Source organism: Podarcis filfolensis (genome assembly GCF_964270895.1).
Source record: "Podarcis filfolensis genome assembly, chromosome: 8".
NCBI lineage: Eukaryota > Metazoa > Chordata > Lepidosauria > Squamata > Lacertidae > Podarcis > Podarcis filfolensis.
The window spans coordinates 50,231,099-50,252,988 of record NC_139611.1 but is presented as its reverse complement, the minus strand read 5'-3'; the positions used below and the strand labels follow the sequence as shown (position 1 = coordinate 50,252,988).

The 21,890-nt window shown below is 44.8% G+C and overlaps 1 protein-coding gene across 2 annotated transcripts; it reads right to left on the bottom strand.

The window, feature by feature from the left end:
- Positions 1-1,204: 1,204 nt before the first annotated feature.
- On the bottom strand, positions 1,205-21,272 carry LOC310767711 (galanin receptor type 1-like). 2 transcript variants are annotated; one of them, XM_083624980.1, is made up of 4 exons: positions 20,138-21,264; positions 10,492-10,557; positions 4,288-4,347; positions 1,205-4,046 (listed from the first exon to the last, which is right to left on the bottom strand). In XM_083624980.1, the coding sequence occupies exons 1-4, from the start codon at positions 20,825-20,827 to the stop codon at positions 3,729-3,731; spliced, it is 1,134 nt and encodes a 377-aa protein (XP_083481106.1). In that variant the 5' UTR covers positions 20,828-21,264; the 3' UTR covers positions 1,205-3,728. The 2 variants fall into 2 exon arrangements, with proteins under 2 accessions (XP_083481106.1, XP_083481107.1); XM_083624981.1 differs by lacking the exon at positions 4,288-4,347 and having other exon boundaries at positions 20,138-21,272.
- Between the last annotated feature and the right edge of the window lie 618 nt (positions 21,273-21,890).

Sequence of the window (21,890 nt, the reverse complement as noted above, 5' to 3'; positions counted from 1 at the left end):
TGCAAGGCCACTAGCTTTGCTGGTGCAAGAGCCACAGTGGTTGTACCAGCACCAGTGGTGTAGCGTGGGTTGTCAGCACCCGGGGCAAGGCAAGTAATTTGCGCCCCCTAACCCGTGGATTTGCGCCCCCTAACCCGTGGATTTGCGCCCCCTAACCCATAGATTTGCCCTAACCCCAGATGTTGCGCCCGGTGCGGCCCGCCCCCCCTGCACCCCCCACGCTACGCCACTGACCAGCACCAATAGGATGTGACCTTCAAATGACTATGCAACTCTTGTTGTCCTAGCATAACCCACTTTGGCTGCTTTATACCTGTACTAAAAAGAACTTTATCTGTCTTCCTATTATCCCAACCTGCCAGGTCCCAGGAAAGAATGTTAAGACCTTTCTGGATGTTTTCTAGTCAGTTATGGTATCTTAAAGGAGAGCTGAAGGTATCACAATATGCTTTTCTATAATTACTCATAGGCCTAAGCTTATCTTGAACATTTGTTAATGGATAATTCCTTTGATTTATGGAAAATATATTGCTAGGAGGGTAGGAGTTTGGGGCCTCTAACCTGGGCATATTTCTTCCAGTACTGTACCTGCAGTTGGGCCAATATAATGAATCTTCCCTTCTTCTTTTGTCTTGGAACCTATCTGGATATTATTAGGATAGGTGACAAAAGGCAGGAGCCTTATGGCTCAACAACTTCCTGCCCCTTCTGCTCAAGTTGCCTTTTACAAATTGCAATTTCCTTTCTGAATTAAGTACAGAGAAAGGTTGGTGTGGATATTTAGACAACCTTTTAATCTGAATAAATTTAGTAAACATATGAATTAGAGACCAAAATTTATCCCATACACCAGGATCCAGAAAGGCTAGTTCGATGCTACCTCTCTTATCACAATTAGAGTTTCCTAAATCCATGGAAGCTTTTACAATGACTTGAATTCCTGCTTGTAGTTCAAATTTTGTTTTCGTTATTGTGCTGGGTTTCTTTACTGGCCTGTTATGAATGGCCACCTGTGGAACATCTGGGGACCACTTTCTATAATAATTCTTGGACTTTGGACTTGCCTCCTCATTCATTACCTTTCCAAGTATGACCTTCCAACTCTACAATTCTATTATGCTGTTCCTGCCCCTGAAGCAGCACCATGCAGGATTGATAGCTAGTTGATTAGGGCTATTTTTCTTAATAATAATAATAAAAGCACTGAGACTTATTGAGCATGGAGTCACACAATGTTTTAATACAGTGTTTTCCAATTTTGCACAGCAGAGTGAAGCAAAGACATTCCCACTGCAGACTGATCACGATGGTGTTTCTCATTTTTACGACAGCAACACAGTGTAGGAAAAAACACACAGTCTGGTGGTTAGTCTGATGCATTCAGATAATGCACAGTAACAGGTGTGTTTTTTTACATTAACATTTATTTATTTATTCATTTATTTAATATACTGCCCTATACCCGCAGGTCTCAGGGCGGTTCGCAGAATGAAATAAAAATATATACATATTCAATCACACAGTTTGCAGGCAGTGCCTCTGAACAGAAAGAGAGATTGGTGCCTTATGGAAACCATAGTGAAGCTCAGCACAAAGCATACATGTGTCTAATGACATTTTCTTAACATTCATGATGTGTTGCCTCTGCCTCTACCATTCTCCTATTTTCTGATTATTCTTGTTGCCTCTCCCCCTCTGTTGTCTCTCCCATGCCCTACCGGATCTTAGCCAGATCTGGTGTGCACCTGCATCTGCCATTTTATATCATGATTACTATAGTCTCTAAGCTGTGTACAAGCTGGTTAGCTCAGTTGATTAGAGCATGGTGCTGTTAACACCAAGGTGACGGGTTTGATCCCTGTATGGATGCATATTCCTGCATTGCAGGGGGTTGGACTAGATGATCCATGGGGTCCCTTCAAATTCTATCCTTCTATCCTTTCAAGTAAACCAGCACAATAATGACAAAAATCAATTAAGACTGTAAAATCATAATTCCTGCTGAACTAAAAAAAGTCTTCAGTAGGTGCCGGAAGTTCAGCAGGCCTGCTTGACCTCAACTGAAAGGAAGTTCCAGGAAACTGGGTCTACAGTACTGAATGCATGGTTCCTGGTGACTGCAAGCCATGCATCTGAACTATGGGAGTACCACTAGAAAATCTCTCAAAGACCTCAGTGATCGGGCAGGAATATTATGCACAGCATGGTTACTTTTTGGAGACACAGCTATGTGGACACAAGGTCTTCATGGCAAGGTGGAATCAGATCAAACTCTCTTTCTGATTGTAGAGATTGATCTATTTAATTTTTACCCTCCAGGGGGCTCTGAACATAGTCCTTGGATTTGAGCAACACCATCACAAAAGCAGAGGTTTGTGATAGACTTGTTCATGTTGTCAGAACTGTGCAGGGAACTGGTGTCACATCAACACTTTTCACAAATGAAGCTGTGCACATTGTGTTTCAAATGATAAATGTGCCACTTAGACATATGAATTGGCCCATCTGTGCTATGCCTGGGCAACCTTTTCTGCAGGATACGGAATAAGCACAGAGGATGGCATTGGAAGCAAAATGTATTAGAAGCAGATTTCTGCTTCCTGCAAATCAAATCAAAGTGTTTGTTTGTTTAACTGGAGATGGAGAAACAAGTTTCTAGTCCTTATGGCTATGAAGTTATACTTAACAGTATTCAGGCAGGGCATGCTGAAACATCAGAACCCAGAAAAGTAGCTGAAATAATTTTCAGTGGTTGAGAGGGAGGCATCAGTGCCCTAACTAGCTCCTTCCTATTAATACCCAAACAAGAATAAATAATACAGATCAGTTTTTTAAATAAATTATGCAAAAAAGAGTGACTATGCCAATGTACATTCTGCATCGAAAGGGTAAAATTATCTTGGGCCAAAAATTCAAAATGTCTTGGTATGTGCAATGCAACATCTCACCATGATATAATCAAGGAAGCTTTTCACAAATGAGGTGGTGGAGATAAAAGTGAGCTTTAGCACTATGGATCCATAGCAACAATTGCCTTCCAGTGTGTCTTCCTTCATCCTCTTACCTTTATTATCCGTCACTGCTAAATAGACTTACTTCACACATGAACATATCTTTCTATAAGACATTACTACACTTCATGAATAGTGAAAGCAGATATGTGTCCTGCTCCACAAAGGACAGCCCTTACTTTGAAGGGTTTTGAGGTCCAAGTCCAGTTTAAAAATAAAGAACCCTAAGAAGGGTATGGATAGACTGGGAGGGTTTGAAGTTGCCTGTCAAGAGTGAGCATGCCCACCAGTCACTTGGCCAGTGTCTTCCCCACATTGTACTTCTGTTGAATTTACAGCGATTCTAAATTCATTCCTATACACCAGCATCCTCTTTTGGGGCAGGGTTTAAGTGGCTCCCTTACTTTCAGCTGTAAACCACAGTTAAATCTCAGCCTGTAGCAGCTTTAGGTGCTACCCCTCCATAAAACGTTGGAAACATCTCAGAAAGCTGTCGCTCTGAAGCCACAATTATGAGCGATGGTGGTGACGAGGAATGGACAGCTCCTGTGAGTACCATTAATGTCACAGAGGGAACATCCAGAATGGGTCTGCTTCCCCCACCCCTTTCCCCCCATCCCTTTTGAGATGAATCTGTGCCTGTGCAAGGAATTTCTGGACACTGCTGCATTTCTCTTGTTTCTTCCTTTGCTGATAGCTCTTCCTCCCCGCCCCCTGTCACACATTGGTTGTCGAGTGAGAAGTGGAGAAGTTCTCCATGCGGATCCTCACCATCTTCTCTGCGGGCGGCGGGTGAAGGAGGCCCTTGCATGTGAAGACTTGCCGGCAGGCTGTGCGGAAATTCTCCGACAGGAAAGCGTAGATGATGGGGTTGATGCAAGAGTTCCCATAGGCTAAGCAGTGTGCGATGATGCGAAAGGTGAAGGAGATATCGTTCAGGGGGAACTTCCCAAACTCAGCCCACATAGTGATGATGTGGTGCGGGAGCCAGGAGATTAGAAAGACAGCAACCACCAGCAGCACTGTTTGAGCTGTCTAGAAGACAAAAGCAAACAAAGGTTTTGAAATTTTAATAGTGTGTTTTGATAGTTGTATAGCCTGCCCTGGGACCTTAGAGTGAAGGGTGTGTAATTCTAATAACAACATCAACAACACAGAATGTGGTCTGGCTATTATAAATTATTGCTACCAACTAAAACAGATTCGGCTGACTTTGGGGGATGCAAATCAGCCTTCCCCAGGCTAGTGCCCTCCAGATGCTTTTGGCTGCAACTACCGTCAACCTCAGCCAGCATGGCCGGTGGTCGAGGATGATAGGAGTTGTAGTCCAAAACATCTGGAAGGAATTGAGGTGGGGAAGACAGGTGCAAAATGTTAATGTTGCTTCCACATATGTTTAATTTGTGTGCAGTTGCACAGCAGTGTAGGTTGGATAGTTTTTTACACTTTTATCATATTTTTTTTATTTCTAGAGCCTGCCTCCCAAAATTCTGTTCCACTCTCGCTGTCCTACTTATAACACAGAGAGACAGTAACAGAAATAGCACACAGTAAATTTGCAAGAGGCATTTAACAAACCATTTGTACAAAACAAAGACAAGCTCCACTTATGACCAGTTACAAAAGAGAACGTTATAAAGAGGCGGTACTGAGAAATGGTCAGAAGATGCTAGAATAATCATCAATCTGGATAGCCTTATCACCATCTGGAACACATTAAATGGAAAATAGCTGCAATTAACTGCTGAACTTGGTCAGTGGGGGGGCTAATCCTCTTAGCTGTTTTGAACAGTCTAACAACCCATTAATTAGCTTCATGCCCAAAAGAAAGAAGTGTCTTTGTTTTCCCTTTGGATTCAGTGTGGGGTGGAGGGAAATAGTGTTTGCTAATAGCCAGAGGTCTAAGAACACAGCACTGCAGGCACAGAGCTGTGACACCACCACAGGCAAGTCATTCCCTTTGTACATATACCTGCGGGGGCTCATGCATGGGCAGAAGATAAACATCCAGGGCTTGGCTCTAAAACTTTATTTCCCATTAGCAAAACATAGCTGTAAACATGTGATTGAATTAGGCTGGCGGGAGATGACTGCCAAGAAGTTTCTGGCTGGCAAGGGAATTATTGGAGTGCTGGAATGCTGCTGCTTTGGGATTCATACAGCCTGCACGCTTGTTTTCCTACCTGCTCAACCTGTCTATCTATAAACCTAAGAAAGCACCAGATGTCTCCAGTTGTAGTCACGTCCTGCCTGTGTGTGGAATAATGAACTAGATGGGCCTTTGGTCTGATTTTGCAGGGCTGTTTTTATTTTATAAAGTCTATCAGCGGCTACTAGCCACGGTCAGAGGCAATAGGCATTATGCCTCTGAACGCCTGTTACTGGGATTCACACATGGGGAAAGGGCTGTTGTGCACAGGTCCTTCTTACGAGCTCCCTGGTTGGTCACTGCGAGAACAGGATGCTGGGTTGGAAACACAGGAAGCTGCCATATATATACCAACACAGACCGACTGATCTATTTGGCTCAGTACTGCCTGCACTGACTGGAAGCAACTCTCCTGGATTTCAGATGGGGGTCTCCAAGCCCTGCCTGGAGAAGTCAGGAAAAAAAAAGATGCCTGATGCACTTATGTTCTTAGCCAATGCCGTCATAAATAAAGCCCCACTGAGTTCAGTGAAGCTCACTTGCAGGTAATCAGGCAAAGAATTGCAGTCACTCTGACCCTAACAGATTGGCTATTATTTCATGCTTCCTTTAGGGGTTTGTGGCCCTGGGTGTGTATGTGTTTTTGTGTGACGGTGATGATGGCCTGCACTTCCACTCCACCATTAGCAGGCCCTGATTTGGAATTTACAGGATGTGTCAATTACAGGGGATTGAGGTGTAGTCCCTGGGAGGGATGACGGTGGTAAATCAAGGTGGGAAGGACTTTGTGGTTAAAAACAAAAAACCTTAGGCATGTTCCTATGGACATTAGCTGGGTGTGAAATTTCATCCACTGACCCCTATGGAGTTTTGACAGCCCTGCTCAACATCCTGGTATAGTCTGCATTGCCCTTTTAGCACTGGCTTCTGTCGGGTGCCTGAGTGTAATCTCAATTTGAGTCATCATTCAAACATCACTGCAAAAGTGCAAACCTCACATGGGCTAAAGTGCTGTTGGAAATGCGTCCTAATCATGTTGCTTTGGTTACCTGTGTTTGGCTCAGAGAACACAGCCATTTGGAGCTGCGCAGATGTTCGACAGCACATTTTGGTAATTCTGGAAAATAATTACAAAGCAGCTTGTGGAGGCAGGGAAGGTGAAGCACACGTGAAGAAAGGGCACTCTCTGTTAGAGAACCTGCAGCTGCTCTTAAGAGCCCAGGAAGAGCCCTGCTGGATTTGGCAAAGACCCATTGAGTCCAACATCTGCTCTCACAATAAGAGGCAACCAATTGCCTATGGGAAGCCTGCTAGTAAGACCTGAATAAAGCAGCGATCTCTCCCATGTGGAAATGGGAAGAACTAAACTTAAGACTGGAAAAAGGAGAAACTGATAAAGATGAATTGCAAAAAAAGAAGAAACAGGAGAAACGGAGAGACACTGAAATTGACTGATTCACCCATCCCTGTCCACACATGCACAGGTGGCAGCAAGCAGAGAGAGAGAGAGAGAGAGAGAGAGAGAATAGGAGAAGGCACCCTTTGCTATTGGGCAGGGTCGGCAATGGAAGAGCCGGTGCTCATTCTCTACAAAGAGGAGTGTAAACATACTTACAAAATGTTATGGAGCAATCTGCCACAAAACTGAGACCAAAACTCAAATATCTGTGCTGAATGTGCTTCTCTCTCTCTCTCTCTCTCTCTCTCTCTCTCTCTCTCTCTCTCTCTCCTCCCCCCCTCCCCACCTCATCTATACCAGAATAATAGGTGGCAAAGTCTGTAATCATATTATGGAATGTAATATCACTAGAGAGCTAATGGACAGAGGAAGGTAGAGCAAGGAAGAATATCTCAGCAGAAGATGCTCCAAATGGGGAAATGATTTTTAGATTCAATCCAAACCAATTAATTCAACTTCTGCCAGTCTTGTAGTAGCCCAAAAATGTAAGAGCTGCAGAGGAAGAGCTGCATTGCAAAGACCAACCACTCTTGTTTAAAAGTGCCACCAGCCAGTCCAAAGTATAAGAATCATATGCTGCTCATGGGAATGGGATCACAGTTCACATTCATCATTTTGAGTCACCCCTCTAAGAGTGCTGCAAGAAAGTTTGTTGTTCCCACTTGTTGCAGATGGGAAGCAGATGCTAAATAGCTGCCCTCTGGCAAAAGCTGCCATCCAACCTCCCCTCAACATTTTGCAGATGGCAATGGGGATACTCTGGGAGGACTTGTGACTCACAAGGATGGATGAATCTGCCAGTTTCCATTTCTCCAAGTTTCTCATTTCCATTTCAGCATAGGTTGCAATTTTTTAAAAGTCCTCACAAAAATGTATCAGCATTTTAGTGTGCATTTCTCCTAACATACACATTTTTGAAAGCAATTTCCCCTAATATAATGCCTTTGTGTCTGTTATTGCCAGCAATATATGCATTATGTACATGTGCACATTGTAGTCCATGTGTTGGTAACCTCAAGGCTGGATTACTGTAATATGCTGTATGTGGGGCTGCCCTAGGGCCTGGTTCAGAAGCTCCAGCGGGAGCAGAATGCAGTGGCCGGACTACTGATGGGAGCACAACATGGCTAACAACATGGGACATCATTGTTAAAGCATCTGCAATGGCTGCCCATTTGCTACCAAGCCAGGTTCAAAGTCCTTGTATTAATTTGACCCCTAAGGCACCAAGGGCATTTCTCCAGGAGCATTTTGGGCAATTTAAAATGGAGGACTGTATCTATCTATTGTTGCCCCAAGACCACAGCACCAATGTCAGCGCCCACCATTAGCTGCTAGCCACCACAATGGCTCTGTTATGTTCTCCCTCCACTGTTGGGGGCAGTATGCCTTTGAACAGCAGTTGCTGGGAATTGCTATTATGCTTGTGTTCTGTTTGTTGGCTTCCCATAAGCAAAGGGTTCGGCCACTGTGAGAACATGATGCTGAATTAAATGGCCTGATCCAGTAGGTTATTCTTGTGAACTAATGCAGAGTTTTCCAAATTCGGGTTGCCAGCTGTTTTTGGACTACTGTTCCCATCATCCCTGACCACTGGTCCTGATGGCTAGGGATGATGGGTGTTGTAGTTCAAAACCAGTGGGAGACCCAATTTTGGGAAACCCTGGTCTAATGTCTGTAGGCAGCCCTGCACAGTTCCTCTGCCAAAGGAGAGAAGAGTCACTGGCTATTCTGGCTTGAAAATGGACGCTATATGGGACTATACGGTCTGAGTTATGATCCTGAAAACAGAAGAACAGCACAGGCAATATGGCTCACATCCAGGATTTATTCTCTCCCCCTTGATACACAAGTTAATCCCCTCATTTTTCCTCCTTGAAAGCTGTTTGAATGTTTAAAGCCAGGCATTGAAAGAACACAGCGTCTGCGACGAATGGAGAATGATGTGTAAGTTCTATGTATGTGGCAAAGTACAAGACAGCTCCATCCTTCTGTTGTATTCAGTGGAGGCCTGCCTACGAGGGTGAATGGGGCATTGCCCTGCCATGCTATCTGCCCCATGGGTGTAGTCGGGGGGGCAGGGGGCAGCTGCCCCCCCAGATCAAGTAAAACAATAGAAATATTTAACTAATTGACCAATCACATCAGTTCTGCCCCCCTAACAAAGTCCTGCCCCCCCCCACAAAAATCCTGGCTACATCCATGGCCTGCCCACAACCTGCTTCCCACTAACTGTTTTCTTACACCCAGGGGGTAGTGCTGCCTGTTAGCTTCCTCCTCCTTAATCACATTATTCTGAAGTTTTTCATCCCTTCAGAAAGGTCTACAGCACCTGAAGAATTCAACAATTTTTTTAAAACTACGCATGTTTCCTTCCCTGCTAGAAGAGGAGAAATGTGCAGAGGCTAGAGAAAGAACTGTGTGTGGTGGGGTGTCCTATTTGCCATCCTTTAGACCCCCTAAGAAATTCCAATCAAAGCAAATCTGCTGCAGCCTGGAACTAGGTGTGTGAGACACAGCTGGAAGCAGCCTGAGCAAGCTCTGTCAACATTGACACCTGCCCATAAAAGTAAGCCTAGAGATATAGGTGGTGCCAGCATCTTGCAGGAACTCTTCTTATTACAGTGGTACCTTGGGTTACAGACACTTCAGGTTACAGACTCCGCTAACCCAGAAATAGTACCTCGGGTTAAGAACTTTGCTTCAGGATGAGAACAGAAATGGCGTGGTGGTGGGAGGCCCCATTAGCTAAAGTGGTACCTCAGGTTAAGAACAGTTTCAGGTTAAGAACAGACATCTGGAATGAATTAAGTTCTTAACCCGAGGTACCACTGTATGGGTTTTTGGCATTGATCTGTGAATTTGTTTGAGCCCTGAGTGAGAGCCAGGGTGGATGGGTGGAGTCGAGTGAGAGCTAGGAGGCTGAGAGGTGTTGCATGGGAAATGGTGTCAGAAAGGTAAGGAATTGATATCAGTACAGATATAGTCTAAAGAAATAGAAAAGATAATCAAACTTTAAAGATAACTCATCACCAAACCACAAGGATATATTTTGCCTATAATCTGGCAGGTTTTTATCTACTCTGGAGAACAGATACTACTATTCCTGCAAATGACAAGACAATAGCCATTTTTTAATTTCCCATCATAGTGAATGAAGCTTCATTTTGTCCAAAGTGGTTTCTGCTGGGTAGCTCAGTTGGTAGAGCATGAGACTCTTAATCTCAGGGTTGTGAGTCCCTTGTTGGGCAAAATACTCCTGCATTGCAGCAGGTTGGACTAGATGGCCCTCGTGGTCCCTTCCAGCTCTAGAATTCTAAGATTCGGACCCCAAGCCAAATTAGGGAGTCTCCAAAATACTTCAGACCAAAGCAAGGTGTTTTCCGACATACTGAATTAGGATCCAAACCAAATATTGTGACAGGTGCCCACCCCTGCTCTGCACCTTTTCCTGCCTCTTCAGGCCACTCATTTGAGGTGGGTGGGAGGTCTGCTCCCCCGCTTGTGAACTTAAATGTATTCCAACTTTAGACGTCATTTCGACAGAACAAGATAAATGTCTCTGGAGTTTTACATTTGTACAGCTTCCAAAGGTCACCTGGATGAAGAGACAAGCGTCTGCTACAATTTATTAATAACATCAGAATCAATCACATACATAATTGGGAAGGAAACAGACCAAAACCACAAGCCATAGTCACGCATCTAAATAGTGATCTGGCTGACAGCACTGCAAAAGTATATCCTTCTGATGGAGCATGATAGAATAATTTTACAGGGCTCTGTGATCAGTTATACTTTAGTGCTGGGGCAGGCAATATTTTGCTTGCTAATGTTCCCTGGTAATTGGATGTTGTTTTCTTTTAATTTACCTTTCTTTTGGATCTCTCTGACTTCTTGGAAATATTCTTCACCTTCTTTTGAAGATGGCGTATAACCTAAGGAAAGAAAGGAAGAAACTTGCTTTATTGCACAATAGATGTTTCTTATTCTGTTGCATCAGGGGTGTGGGGTACCCTAGGTCAGTGCAGCCCTCTGGCCGTTTCTTGTGAGCTCCTGGGACTCTCACCAGGTCACCTCACACCAACCCTGTGCTCTCCTCAGGTGACTTTGCCTGGCCAGAATGTGGTGGTATTAATTTACTCATACCACGAAACAGCTAAAAAATAGTTTTGAAAACAGTACCGAAAAACCAGCTAAAGATAGGTTGAAAACAATGCATAAGGCAGAGCCCTTTTCACCTAGCTGGAAAAGTTAGGTGAAACAAAAATGTTTTCAATTGTTTCCATAAGGACAAAAAAAGAGAGTGCCTGTCATATCTCCACAGGGTTGTTGTTCCACAAAACAGGGGTAGCCACACTGAAAGCCAGTCTTGGAAAGGGATTGGTCCACCTGGAGCAACCCAGAGCTGTCAAAAGTGTGTTTTGTGGAGGGTGGGGGGAGGATATTAAACATGTGGTCAAGGGAGGGGGAGGGGGAAGGAGATCATGCAAGCAGAGACTTTCTGCCAGCACCTTCTCCTTCCCCCGCCCTCCTCCCTGTCCAACTGTATGAAATATCCCTATAAAAGGCTCCTCATGGCTATGAAAGTCCCCTGATTTGGTTCAGGGCTTAGGTTGGATCAGGCATGGAAAGATCCAGTCCAAATTGGGACCCGATCAGAATTGCCAAATTGGGCCTTGAACCAAATTTGGCCTGCCATCCAGCTAACAATGCCCTTTCCCAGAGCACACCATTCCGTCCCACCTTCATTTTTACACATGCAACCCAACATTTCCCAGCAGTCACCTGTGCCCGCCATCCTTCCTACCTTAGTTTCCCTCCCATTGCCAGCCAAAAATATATTTTGTACTTCTATGAAGCTCAAGGTCTCCACAAGATTGCTGCTATCTCCCTCTTCAGCATGAATGAAGCTGCTTTTGCTACAGAAGGATGAGGGTCAGAAGGTGAGTGTCAAACTCAGTGTGGCCTTGGTCACCTGGTTGGCCGCTGCATAGCTGGTTTTCAGAACCAAACCGGTGGCACTGCGGAAGGGCCAGACTATGGAGTGTGCAGGAAGCACAGGGTTCAACCCTTTGCTCCCAGCCATGGCCCCTCCCCTGCCAGAATCAGATCTGTCCCTCTCCCACATTGATTCATTTATCTAGGCTTATATGCAATTTGTACATAATCAATTTAGTTTGTTTTTAAATGTTGAGTAGAAATGATTCACATGATGTATTGCCTCTGTTGCTATAGCCCCTGAAGACAGCTTTTAAACAATAATTGGCTGAAATACGTTGGGCTGTTTGGAAAACAAAACCTATGTTTTCAGCATCTTAAGACACATTGTTTTCTGCTTTGGGGTTCATTTTGGAAGCTCTCTGCTATTTGCGTTTCTCATGACATTGATGCAATCCCAGGGGTGGGCAATTGGATCTGGTTGGTGGGTCAGATTATTACATCCCCCAGCACCCCCACACACACCCCATGAGCCAATTTTAACAGGTGGCCATGGTAGTAGTCCAGTCTGGGAGTGACAAGTGCATGGATAACTGAAGTGAGATCTGACCTTGTTATTAGCAATGGGGAAAAGTGGTCTTTTGAGTTGAGTTTACTAGGGGAGTGTGATGGACTAAAATTGTGACTGACATATTTCGGTGGCACCATTCAACTCAACAATTGGACTCAGCCATTCGACTCCATTCAAGGGTGACTATGTTTTGTTTCATATATTGTGTCAGATAGTGTTTATTTGACAGATTCTGCTTTGAATGTGTTCTGGATTGAATTTCTCCCCCTTCTCTATCCATGGCTACTAGCTGGGATGGCTATATGCTAGCTTCACGTTTGGAAGCAATATTCCTTTGTGGATGAGACTAGGCATAATGCTCATTGGCTGAATGCAAATAACACACACTTTTATTGTTATGAAAACAGCAGCCTTTCTGAAGCTGCTCTCTGGATTTCAGTTGAATCTTCCACTGACGCTAATGTGGAATGCACAAAAATGCTTTGGAAAGGTGATTGATCATTGCCTGACCATAGCAAGGAGAGAAAGTATTCACATTGCCTTCTCAGTGGTGCTGAGGTTGTTCAGGCTCCCCCGGAGCAGCTGTTTACATAACAAAATCCACATGACTTAATTGCATTCATGTAACTAACATGAGATTCCAGTCTGGCCCTGATTTGCCAGTTGCCAGGGAACAACAAGATGATAAGCCCATTGCCCCGATGTTCTTCTTGCAGGCTTTGCCCAGGTATCAGGCAAAGCCCCTGTGGGGAAGAGGATGCTGGACCAGTTAAGTCTCTGGTCTGATCCAGCTTCTTGGGTTCTTGCATGTCAGGTGCAGGTATATAAATGGAACAAAGTGGATATGCAGATGGGTAAAGCATGTCTTGTAAAAACAGGAATGGTTCTGTCTCCTTGGATATTCAAATAATGTTGTGTACTGGCTTCTATTTATATCTTTATATTAGAGAGCTCTTGCTTCTCATCTATGATCTCTAAGAGGCACAGCCAGTCTCAGCAGGTGTGTGTTGCTAAGTACAGTGGTGGGCGGGCACCCAGCTTGTGTCGTCTACTTAGCTTTTGTACGGGATCTCTGACAGCCACCAACTGGAACCAAGTGCAGAGATAACCAATATGGCGCCCTCCAGATGTTGTTGGACTCTGCCTTCTATCAATCCCAGCCAGCAGGACCATTGGTCAGGGATGATTAGAGCTGGAATCAAAGTCCAGCAACATGCATCTAGAGGGCACCACATGGACTTCCCCTCCACACTGGCTCAGTGCAGCAGACGTACACTCACAGCTGAAGAAGGACAAAGATACTTCTGAGCATTATGCTCAGCCCAGGGATTCATTCTTGTGATCTACTTACTGCAGGTTTCGAAAAGATCTAGCAGTAGATCCCAGCCTTCTTTTTGCCTACCCAAGGCTTAGTAGATCATTACACAGGAAGGTGCCTGTCAGTGAGTCACACCACTGGTCCATCTAGCTCAGTATTGTCTATACCAGGGATGGGGAACCTCATTCCCAAGGGCCAAATGTGGCCTAACAAGCCTCTCTGTCTGGTCCTCCAAACCCTCCTGAGGATACCCCCTACCCCTACCCCTACCCCTCACCTTCCCAGGCTGCCCCCTTCGCTGACTCTGCTTTGCACCTTGGGGGTTCTTGCCTGGCTGGAATGTGTCCTTGAACTCTGATGAGACCTTTTGCTTCCCTGAATGGAGGATGATATGCTTTTTTGTGATATAGTGGTATATAAATATAACTGTAAATAATAAATAGATAAAGAGGGGAACGTGCAGAAACTAAGCTACTGTGCAAAGGTAGCATTTGCATTCATTGCTGTGCCCACTTTTGTTTCCGGCCCTGCCCACCATTGGCATGTGGCCCTCGGAAGGTTGCCTAGAAGGAAATGTGGCCCTTGGGCTGAAAAAGTTCCCTGACCTTTGTCTGCACGGACTGGCAGCAGCTCTCTGGAGTTTCAGGCAGAGGACCTTCCCAGTCTTACACGGAAATATCAGGGACTGAACCTTCTGAAACCAAGCAGATGCTGTCCCCTGAGCTATGGCCCTTCCCCTCAACAGAGAATTTTTCTTTTTACATAGCTGCTTGTAAACAAATGTCTATTATTTACTTTCAGGTAAATAATTTCTGCATAAAGGTTTTGCTTTTATTTAACTCCATTCCAGGATCAAGATAAGGTACGTTAGACTCACTGGAGATTTTATTTTTATTCTTTTAAAGAATGACATTAAGAGGGGGGGAATTCATGCAGTGCACCAACAAAATTTAGATTAACCTTTTGAAAACACAGTTACAGCAAGCACTGTAACCAAGCAATGAGCGTGTTTAACCATTAATGCTAGGAGACTTTACGTACTTAAGCCAATTAATTAAAAGAAAATCCATCATGTATACCTCTTGCTGGCATACTCACACAAAGCAATGAGGCAGAAGGCAATCAAACTACTCCCAAGCAGCCACACTACAGAATTTTTTGCTTGGAAGGAAACATACATTCATTGGCTCCAGCCACCTGCCTGTCCCAAAGCAAGACTGATCGCCTTTCCTTCGATTGATCCACATCTTCCCTGCAGTGTTGGCACCTGAGGTGGGTTCACAGTGGAACAATATGCTCCTGGACATTAGTTTGCTGTATTACCCTCATAACAACCTGGGAGGTAGCTTAGGCCACTCCCAGTGACTTGTCCAAGGCTTCCTAACTGAATGGGGATTTGAACATGGGTCTCCAAAGTCCTGATCTAACAACTACACCAGTCTAACTCTTTGTCACAGTTTTTCCGCTCCTGCTCTTCACTTTGCTGAATGTTGCTGCTTATCATTTTGCTCATCTTTGCACCTGGCCCAGCATAACTGGGTATCTGAGGAGAGCCCACACAACGACAAGTCACCTTGCCCTTGGACCTGTTGCAGTGAGGAGGTGGAGCCACTCAGGAAAGTGGAAATGACTCACCAGGGGGTGCATAGCTGCTGCGCCAGCTTCCCAGCAGATGGGTCACTGCTACTAACTGAAAGGAAGGCAGTACTGAGCAAGGTGAACCAATGGTCTGACTCGCTATAAGGCAGCTTCCTAGGTTTCTATGGGTTGCATTCAATGAACAGGCTTTCTACCCTTGAAATAGAGCAGGGGTCAGCAAACTTTTTCAGCAGGGGACCGGTCCACTGTCCCTCAGACCTTGTGGGGGGCCAGACTATATTTTTTTGGGGGGAATGAACAATGCCTATGCCCCACAAATAACGCAGAGATGCATTTTAAATACATTCTACTCATGTAAAAACACACTGATTCCTGGACCGTCTGCAGACCAGATTTAGAAGGTGATTGGGCTGGATCCGGCTCCCGGGCCTTAGTTTGCCTACCCATGAAATAGAGGATGACTTCAAACAGAGGACTGTTTTCTGTAAAGCAGGACACACAACCACCTGAGAAAAGGCGGGCAGGTGTTGAACTAGTCTCATGACTGAGCAAGTATGTAGAACAGGACCTGCCATGGTTCAGGAATGGGGGGGGATTCATAAAGCCAAGTATGCATGTGGGTACATTCTGGATTTGACTCAACCCTAATGCTTCACAAGATCTGCACAGGTGTGCATTAAAGGGGAAAGAAAGCCAACTCTTATTGTCTTCGGTTCAATTAGTTTGCTGCGTTAGTATCACCCGGGCTGGGTGGATTATTCGAGATAGTCCCAGCTTCTGTGGGAGATAAATCTGACTCAATACCTGTCATGAAAAGGATATTTTGTTGGGGATCAAGTCCATTAGACCTGACCTTCTGTATTTTGTGATAGTGGCACTCCCTGAGTCCCTGGTGCCCCACAGGAAGGGAAAGGTGCCCCACAGGAAGGGAAAGGAGGAAATTCCCAAGATCTAAGCTGGAGGCGAAGAAAAGAAATGAGGAAAGGAGGCGAGATAAGTTTAGGACTGTACTCTTGTGGGAAGGGAGCTATTCTCACTCCATTCCTGTCTCTCTCACCCAGAAGGCTTCCACCTTCCTCTGCCCTTAATATACATGTCTCCAGCCACACCTGTCTCAGAGACAAGCTAGAGCATAGTGGCCCAGAAGCGAATGCAAGGGCTGCTTTCCCTTCTGGACATTGTCAGAGAGGGCCAATAGAGAGACAATAGTGGGCAGATCAATAAATATATTTTACCTTCATACATATTATATCCCCTGTGGTCTTTCCAAAACTTATTTATAAACTATGTAGCGATTTGTGTAACCAGGTCTTGTCCCCAAAAAATTACACAAGGATGAACATAGCTATTCCTCTCCTTGGAAAGGCTTTCTTTGCCCAGACACACTAAGTGCTAATGTAATCCACTTGCTTGATAGAATTTGATGCGAGCAATTTCACTGCTCCAACTATTACCTGCAGAAGAAAATGATATTCTGCAAAGGATCTCTGTCTGAATTTTGCTCAGAAAGAAAACACATTAAAAAGTAGGACTGCAAAGTTTAATCAATTCAGAAACTTTGAATCAGCTGAAATGGTGTCCCTAAATTATCATGCAAGATGGTAGGTACACACACACACACACACACACACACACACACACACACTTACACACACACTTTGTACAAGGTAAACTAAACATCATAGAATCATAGAGTTGGAAGAGACCACAAGGGCCATCAAGTCCAATCATGTACCATAAGATACAGCCTTCTGATGACACACTTGTACATCACCTAAAAATAAAGGGAGCACACTTCTTGCTTCAGAACTACTATCTTATTCATATGCAAATGGAATGAAAACTCATATGATGATTCAATTAAAATGTTTGTAACTGATTCACGAGGCCTTTTTTTTAAAAAAAACACCACAACACCACAAACTGATGTGGTAATGTGAAGAACTGTGCTTAAGATTGGGGGGAAGGAGAGAAATTGAAAGAAATTGAAATATTCACACATCCTAACTGGGACAAATGGTCTAAGAGTGGTAATTGAGGAGCCTTGGAGAGAATATGTGGCACAGGGGTTATGGGGGGGAGACAAATACACTTTGAGTGCCTCTCACTCCCTCTCTCTTAAAAATGCTTTAAATACTGTACACAGACCTTCCATTACAAACAGTCACAAACAAACAACATTTATCTCATCATAGAACAACACAGGCTTTCCTGCAATCATTGTTAAAGGTGGCTCCCAGACATTGGAACTCCCTGCCCCTTGAAGTACACCTGGACCCAGCTATTTCATAAAAAAGGAGAAGGTGTATATTCTTTTGCCCAGGTTTTGGGAAGGTGAAATGATGGCTTATTTTCTGCGTATGATTTTATTGGTGGGCAGTTGTTTTAATGGTTTACTGCCTGTTGTGTTTTATTGTTTTGTAACTCATACTGTTACCTTTGGTGAAGGTTGGGTAATAAATATGCTAAAATAAAATAAATAATGTTGGAAGTAGCATCCTCTTGTGAGGTGCAAGAACAGTAGGCAGAATTTTGTGTGTGACTTTTTGCTAATGCTAGCAGCTGGAGAGACAAATAGTATGTCTTGCTCTGGGCAGGATCCAAAGATGAGTTTGGGGCTTTCCTGGAAACTGAATGGGGAAGGAAGACCTGTGGAGTATTAATGCCATGAGTCCCTCCATCCTATACTCTGGTTGTATATATGCGTTAAAAAAAATTCATATATCCTAAAGACACCACAGTTTCCACTGACCTTTATTCAAAAGAAACCAAACCCACACAAGGAATTCTGAAATGAGTGCAGAAATTGCCTCTATTCACAAATTTGCAAGCCCTCGGGACTGGATTAACATCATTCAAGTGCAAGGGGGAATTGCTGGCATCCTATGCTTTGTGGGGGGGGGCTATTAGGTTGTTGTTTTTGGTTTTATTATGTATTTTGTGGTTTTATATCTTGATTTTATTCTGCGAATCGCCCCGAGACCCCCGGGTATAGGGCAGTATATAAATTTTTAACAACAACAATATCAAAACTGTGCATATCTGTTGCTAAACCTACCTACCTGAGTGTAAGCCCCATTAGGCCTTCCTTATGAGTAGCCCTGGGGTGGTATTCAGTCTAGTTCTACTGAAAGTAGTAGGTCATTCAAGTTAATAGGCATATTAACTTAGGTTCAGTCACTTCAGTCAGTCTGCTCTGAGAAGGAGTTATTTGATTAGGATTTGCTTCATTGCAGGCATGTTGTGCTGTCCAAAGCATCCTGAGATTGGGACTTAAACATTTGAGTAAACAAACTGGACTAAGGCTGCTGTCCTAAACTGACTTACATAGGAGTAACCCCCTTTAAATTCAATGGCACTTACTTCTGTAGGATCCTGTCCTACTAAGACTACCTTTCTGCACTTTACCCCCAGTATCTCAAGGCTCTCTTTAGCCCCTCAAAGCAATGAGGCAGGTCCGTTTGTTCTGTTTTGCATAGGATTTCAGGGATGTTGTGTTGTCCAAATCACATCCAAGGTCGGGAGTTACTTTTGAGTAAACATACAACAACAACTGCAATTCCAAATCCGGGAGTAAGCACGCATAACAAGCCACAATCCGATCTGTTTTGTTGTTGTTGTTGTTGTTTTTTCCAATGGCAGGTGTTTATGTAGATAATGCTAATAATACTGCCCTGTTTCCTTTTCAAATTGGCTGTACAGGCAACGTGCATCATGAGACAATTGTCTAGCATGCAATTAAACTAGTCATAATAATCGTGGAAGAATAGGAATATGAGTAAGAAAAATAAGAATATGAGTAAGAAAAATAAATCCCCTCTGGAGAGCTACAGGGTGGGGCAAACTATTTGCCTGAATCCTAACTATGTCTACTTAAAAGTAAGTCCCTTGGAGATCAGTGGAGGTTTACTCTCAGGTAACCCTTTGGACATTTGGTCCCCCCCTCCCGACTTAGGGAATAACCTCTGTCTAAGTAATGTACATGGCACATGCAGCCTTACAGCACCAATCCTCAACATGTCCACTCAGAGAGAAATCCCACTGAATGAATGGGGAAATGAGAGAGCATGAAAAGGGAGAAAGACCTTCTTTTGATAGATGCACATCAGGAGGAAATGGACAACAATTCACACCCCTAACTGCAGCTCTGTTCCCCCACCCCCAGCAATCCAAGGCTTCATCAGCCATAGAGATCCACTAGAAGAGCACCAGTAGCTAGACTGGTGTAGCCCAGGAGTAGCACCAGTTAAGGGTGCTCTACCAATATTAGAGTTATTGTGTAGGTCCCGGTTCCTGAGCATGGCCAAATCTCTATGGGGAGGGCTGTGCACAGGACATGGGGAGAATGAACATAGAGATGCAGCAAAATTTGGGGGAGGGATTTGGTGGCAAGGGGTCAACTTTGGGGGCCACACTGAAGGCATCTGAGGCTAGGGATTGGCCCTCAGGCCATGGGTGGTCCACATGTGCAGTAGGAACCACCTTTCTCCTTAGACCACCATCCGTAATTTAGCATTTGCTGCAAGAACCCCAGAAAGTGTCCACCCGTGAACACAATCCATTTGATGCTCATCACTGTCCTAGGGGACTTGGAAAGGGAGAAGAAAAAGGGAAATCTTAGCGCTTGTATTTGGCTAAAGCAAAAATGAATGTAGAAAATAACGGGAGCCAAGGCAGTCTACAAGAGAGAACAAAGCAGAAAAAGAGCAAGAGCAGGAAGAACATTTCTGGAAAGAAAGCAGTGAGGTGTTCTGCCAGATATCTAAGGGAGGAGAGACCTGCACATGGTTGATGGAGAGAAAGTATGAAGATGACCATGAGAAAAAGTGCAAAAATGGAGACAATGCCCCCCCTTCTTAATCTCAGATTTTCAAGAGGTCTAGCAACATAGCTAACTTCAAACATGCTGGGATTGCCAGTGGCACAGTTTACGTGGTCTTAGACCTAATAATCTTACGCAGGCTGTCAAAAGAAGTTCTGGGATCAAGTAGTTGTGGTTTAAACTAAGCCACAGAGAAGAAGTCTGTGGCAGCATTCCAAAACCTGTTGCCAACCAGCCATCTCCATCCCCTCTTGCCCCGACACCCACCTTGGCATAGCAGCAGGTGATGAGCACCAGAGGTAGCAGGTAACCCACCACCAGAATGGTAACCTTGTAGACCTGCTTGGCTGCAGGGTTGTCTGCCCAATGCTCCCAGCAGAAGGAGCTGTTGGGTGCCTGCCGGTGGCCTCTCATGAGGGCCTGGTGCTGAGCCACCGGGATGGCGATGAGTAGAGACAGGAGCCAGATGACCCCCACGCCCAGGGTGGCGTTGCGCTTGCTGCGGATGCAGAGCGAGCGCTTGGCGTGCACCACGGCGATGTACCTGTCCACCGACATGGCCACCAAGGTGAAGATGCTGACCAGCATGGTGGTCATGACCAGGTAGTGGACCCACTTGCAGAAGAAGGCACCGAAGACCCACTCAGGCAGGGAGTAGATGGTGGCCTGGAAGGGGACGCAGAAGACGAGGAAAGAGCAGTCTGCAATGCTCAGGTTGAGGATGAAGATGTTGGTGGCACTGCGTGATGGGCGCCCACCTGGCCGGAGATGGCCAAGCACCACCAGGACCAGCATATTCCCCACCATGCCCAGGAGGAAGATCACCCCAAACAACACAGGCACAATCACTGTCTCTGGGCCACTTCCAGATACGCTTGGCCAGGAAAGGGAGGCGTTGGCCTGTTCGAACCCAAAGTCATGGCTGCAAACGGTAGCATTGCTCACAGCTTCTTCCATGGAGCCAGGTCACTTGATGGGATGCCCCCCCACCCTTTTAAGGGAGAGAACTACCTTTCCTTGGACCCTCCAGGAAAAAGAGGGTGTCTGTGTGTTTTGTCTGGAGGTTTGGGAGTTCTTGGACCCTGGGGCAAAGGCTTCTCCTCCAGGATGGAGACCTGTTGGATCCCGAATGCTCTCTCTTCAGATACCTTCTCCAGTGTGGTGGTGGTCAACGTCAGTGATGCCCCACGAAAGGGTGTGCGGCTAGACAGGCAGCTGGATGAGAATCTTCTGGGTTTAGTCTTTGCTTGTTGCTGGAAGCCAAAGGTCAGCAGCAGGAGGAGACAGCGTGCGAGAGAGAAAGAGCTAAAGAGACCTCTGCGCTTGAGAGGCTGTTGCCTTAAGCCTCTTCCAAAGATCTGCGGCTGTTGTGAGCCTAGGCTGAGAGTGGCAGACTGAGCCCTTTCCAGCTCCTCCTCCCTTTGCTTTGTAGTCAGAGGGAGGGGAGAGGGCTGACAGCTAAGCAGATGAAGTGCTGGTGTAGTGGGTGTTTCTACCAGGGTAATCCAAAGTATTGCCTTTTCCCCAATTTACCAAAATCTACAGTGCAAATTAAAAACATGTTCTAGGGGTGGGGCAGAAATTCAATTTACAGGTGAAGCTTTTTGCATTTTCCAGAGCCATACGCAAACCTAAACACAGCTGTTCTTTGAAATTTGCATTTCTCTGAACGTTGCAATGCAGTTCTCTAGCCATATATATAAAAATGCATATACTAGGGCTAAGTGTGCATAAAAATGCATATATCAGCATGCAAATGTGAATCATCTTAGGGAAATTGCTTTGCAAATGTGTGCATATGTGGCAAATTTGCATTGGAAAATGTGTATATTGGGAGAAATTTGCACTAAAATGCTGGTGAATTTTCATGAGGACTTTTTAAATGTTTTCATGCAAACTGATATGGAATGGTGGAGAACTAAACGTATTCTTAGAAGTGAGAAACTGAGAGAAATCAGAATTGACAGATATTTCAGTCCTTCTGCTGGCTCGCTAGGCATTCAGCTTTCTGTGCAGTGTT

Bases quoted from the DNA above. Each gene is read 5' to 3' on its own strand.
- LOC310767711 (XM_083624980.1), bottom strand. From the start codon at position 20,827: ATGGAAGAAGCTGTGAGCAATGCTACCGTTTGCAGCCATGACTTTGGG. The intron at 10,558-20,137 runs GTGGGTGTCGGG...TTCTTTCCTTAG, and splicing joins TCACCTGCTGCTATGCCAAG to GTTATACGCCATCTTCAAAA. The intron at 4,047-4,287 runs GTAGTTGCAGCC...TTTGTCTTCTAG, and splicing joins CATGCTGGCTGAGGTTGACG to ACAGCTCAAACAGTGCTGCT.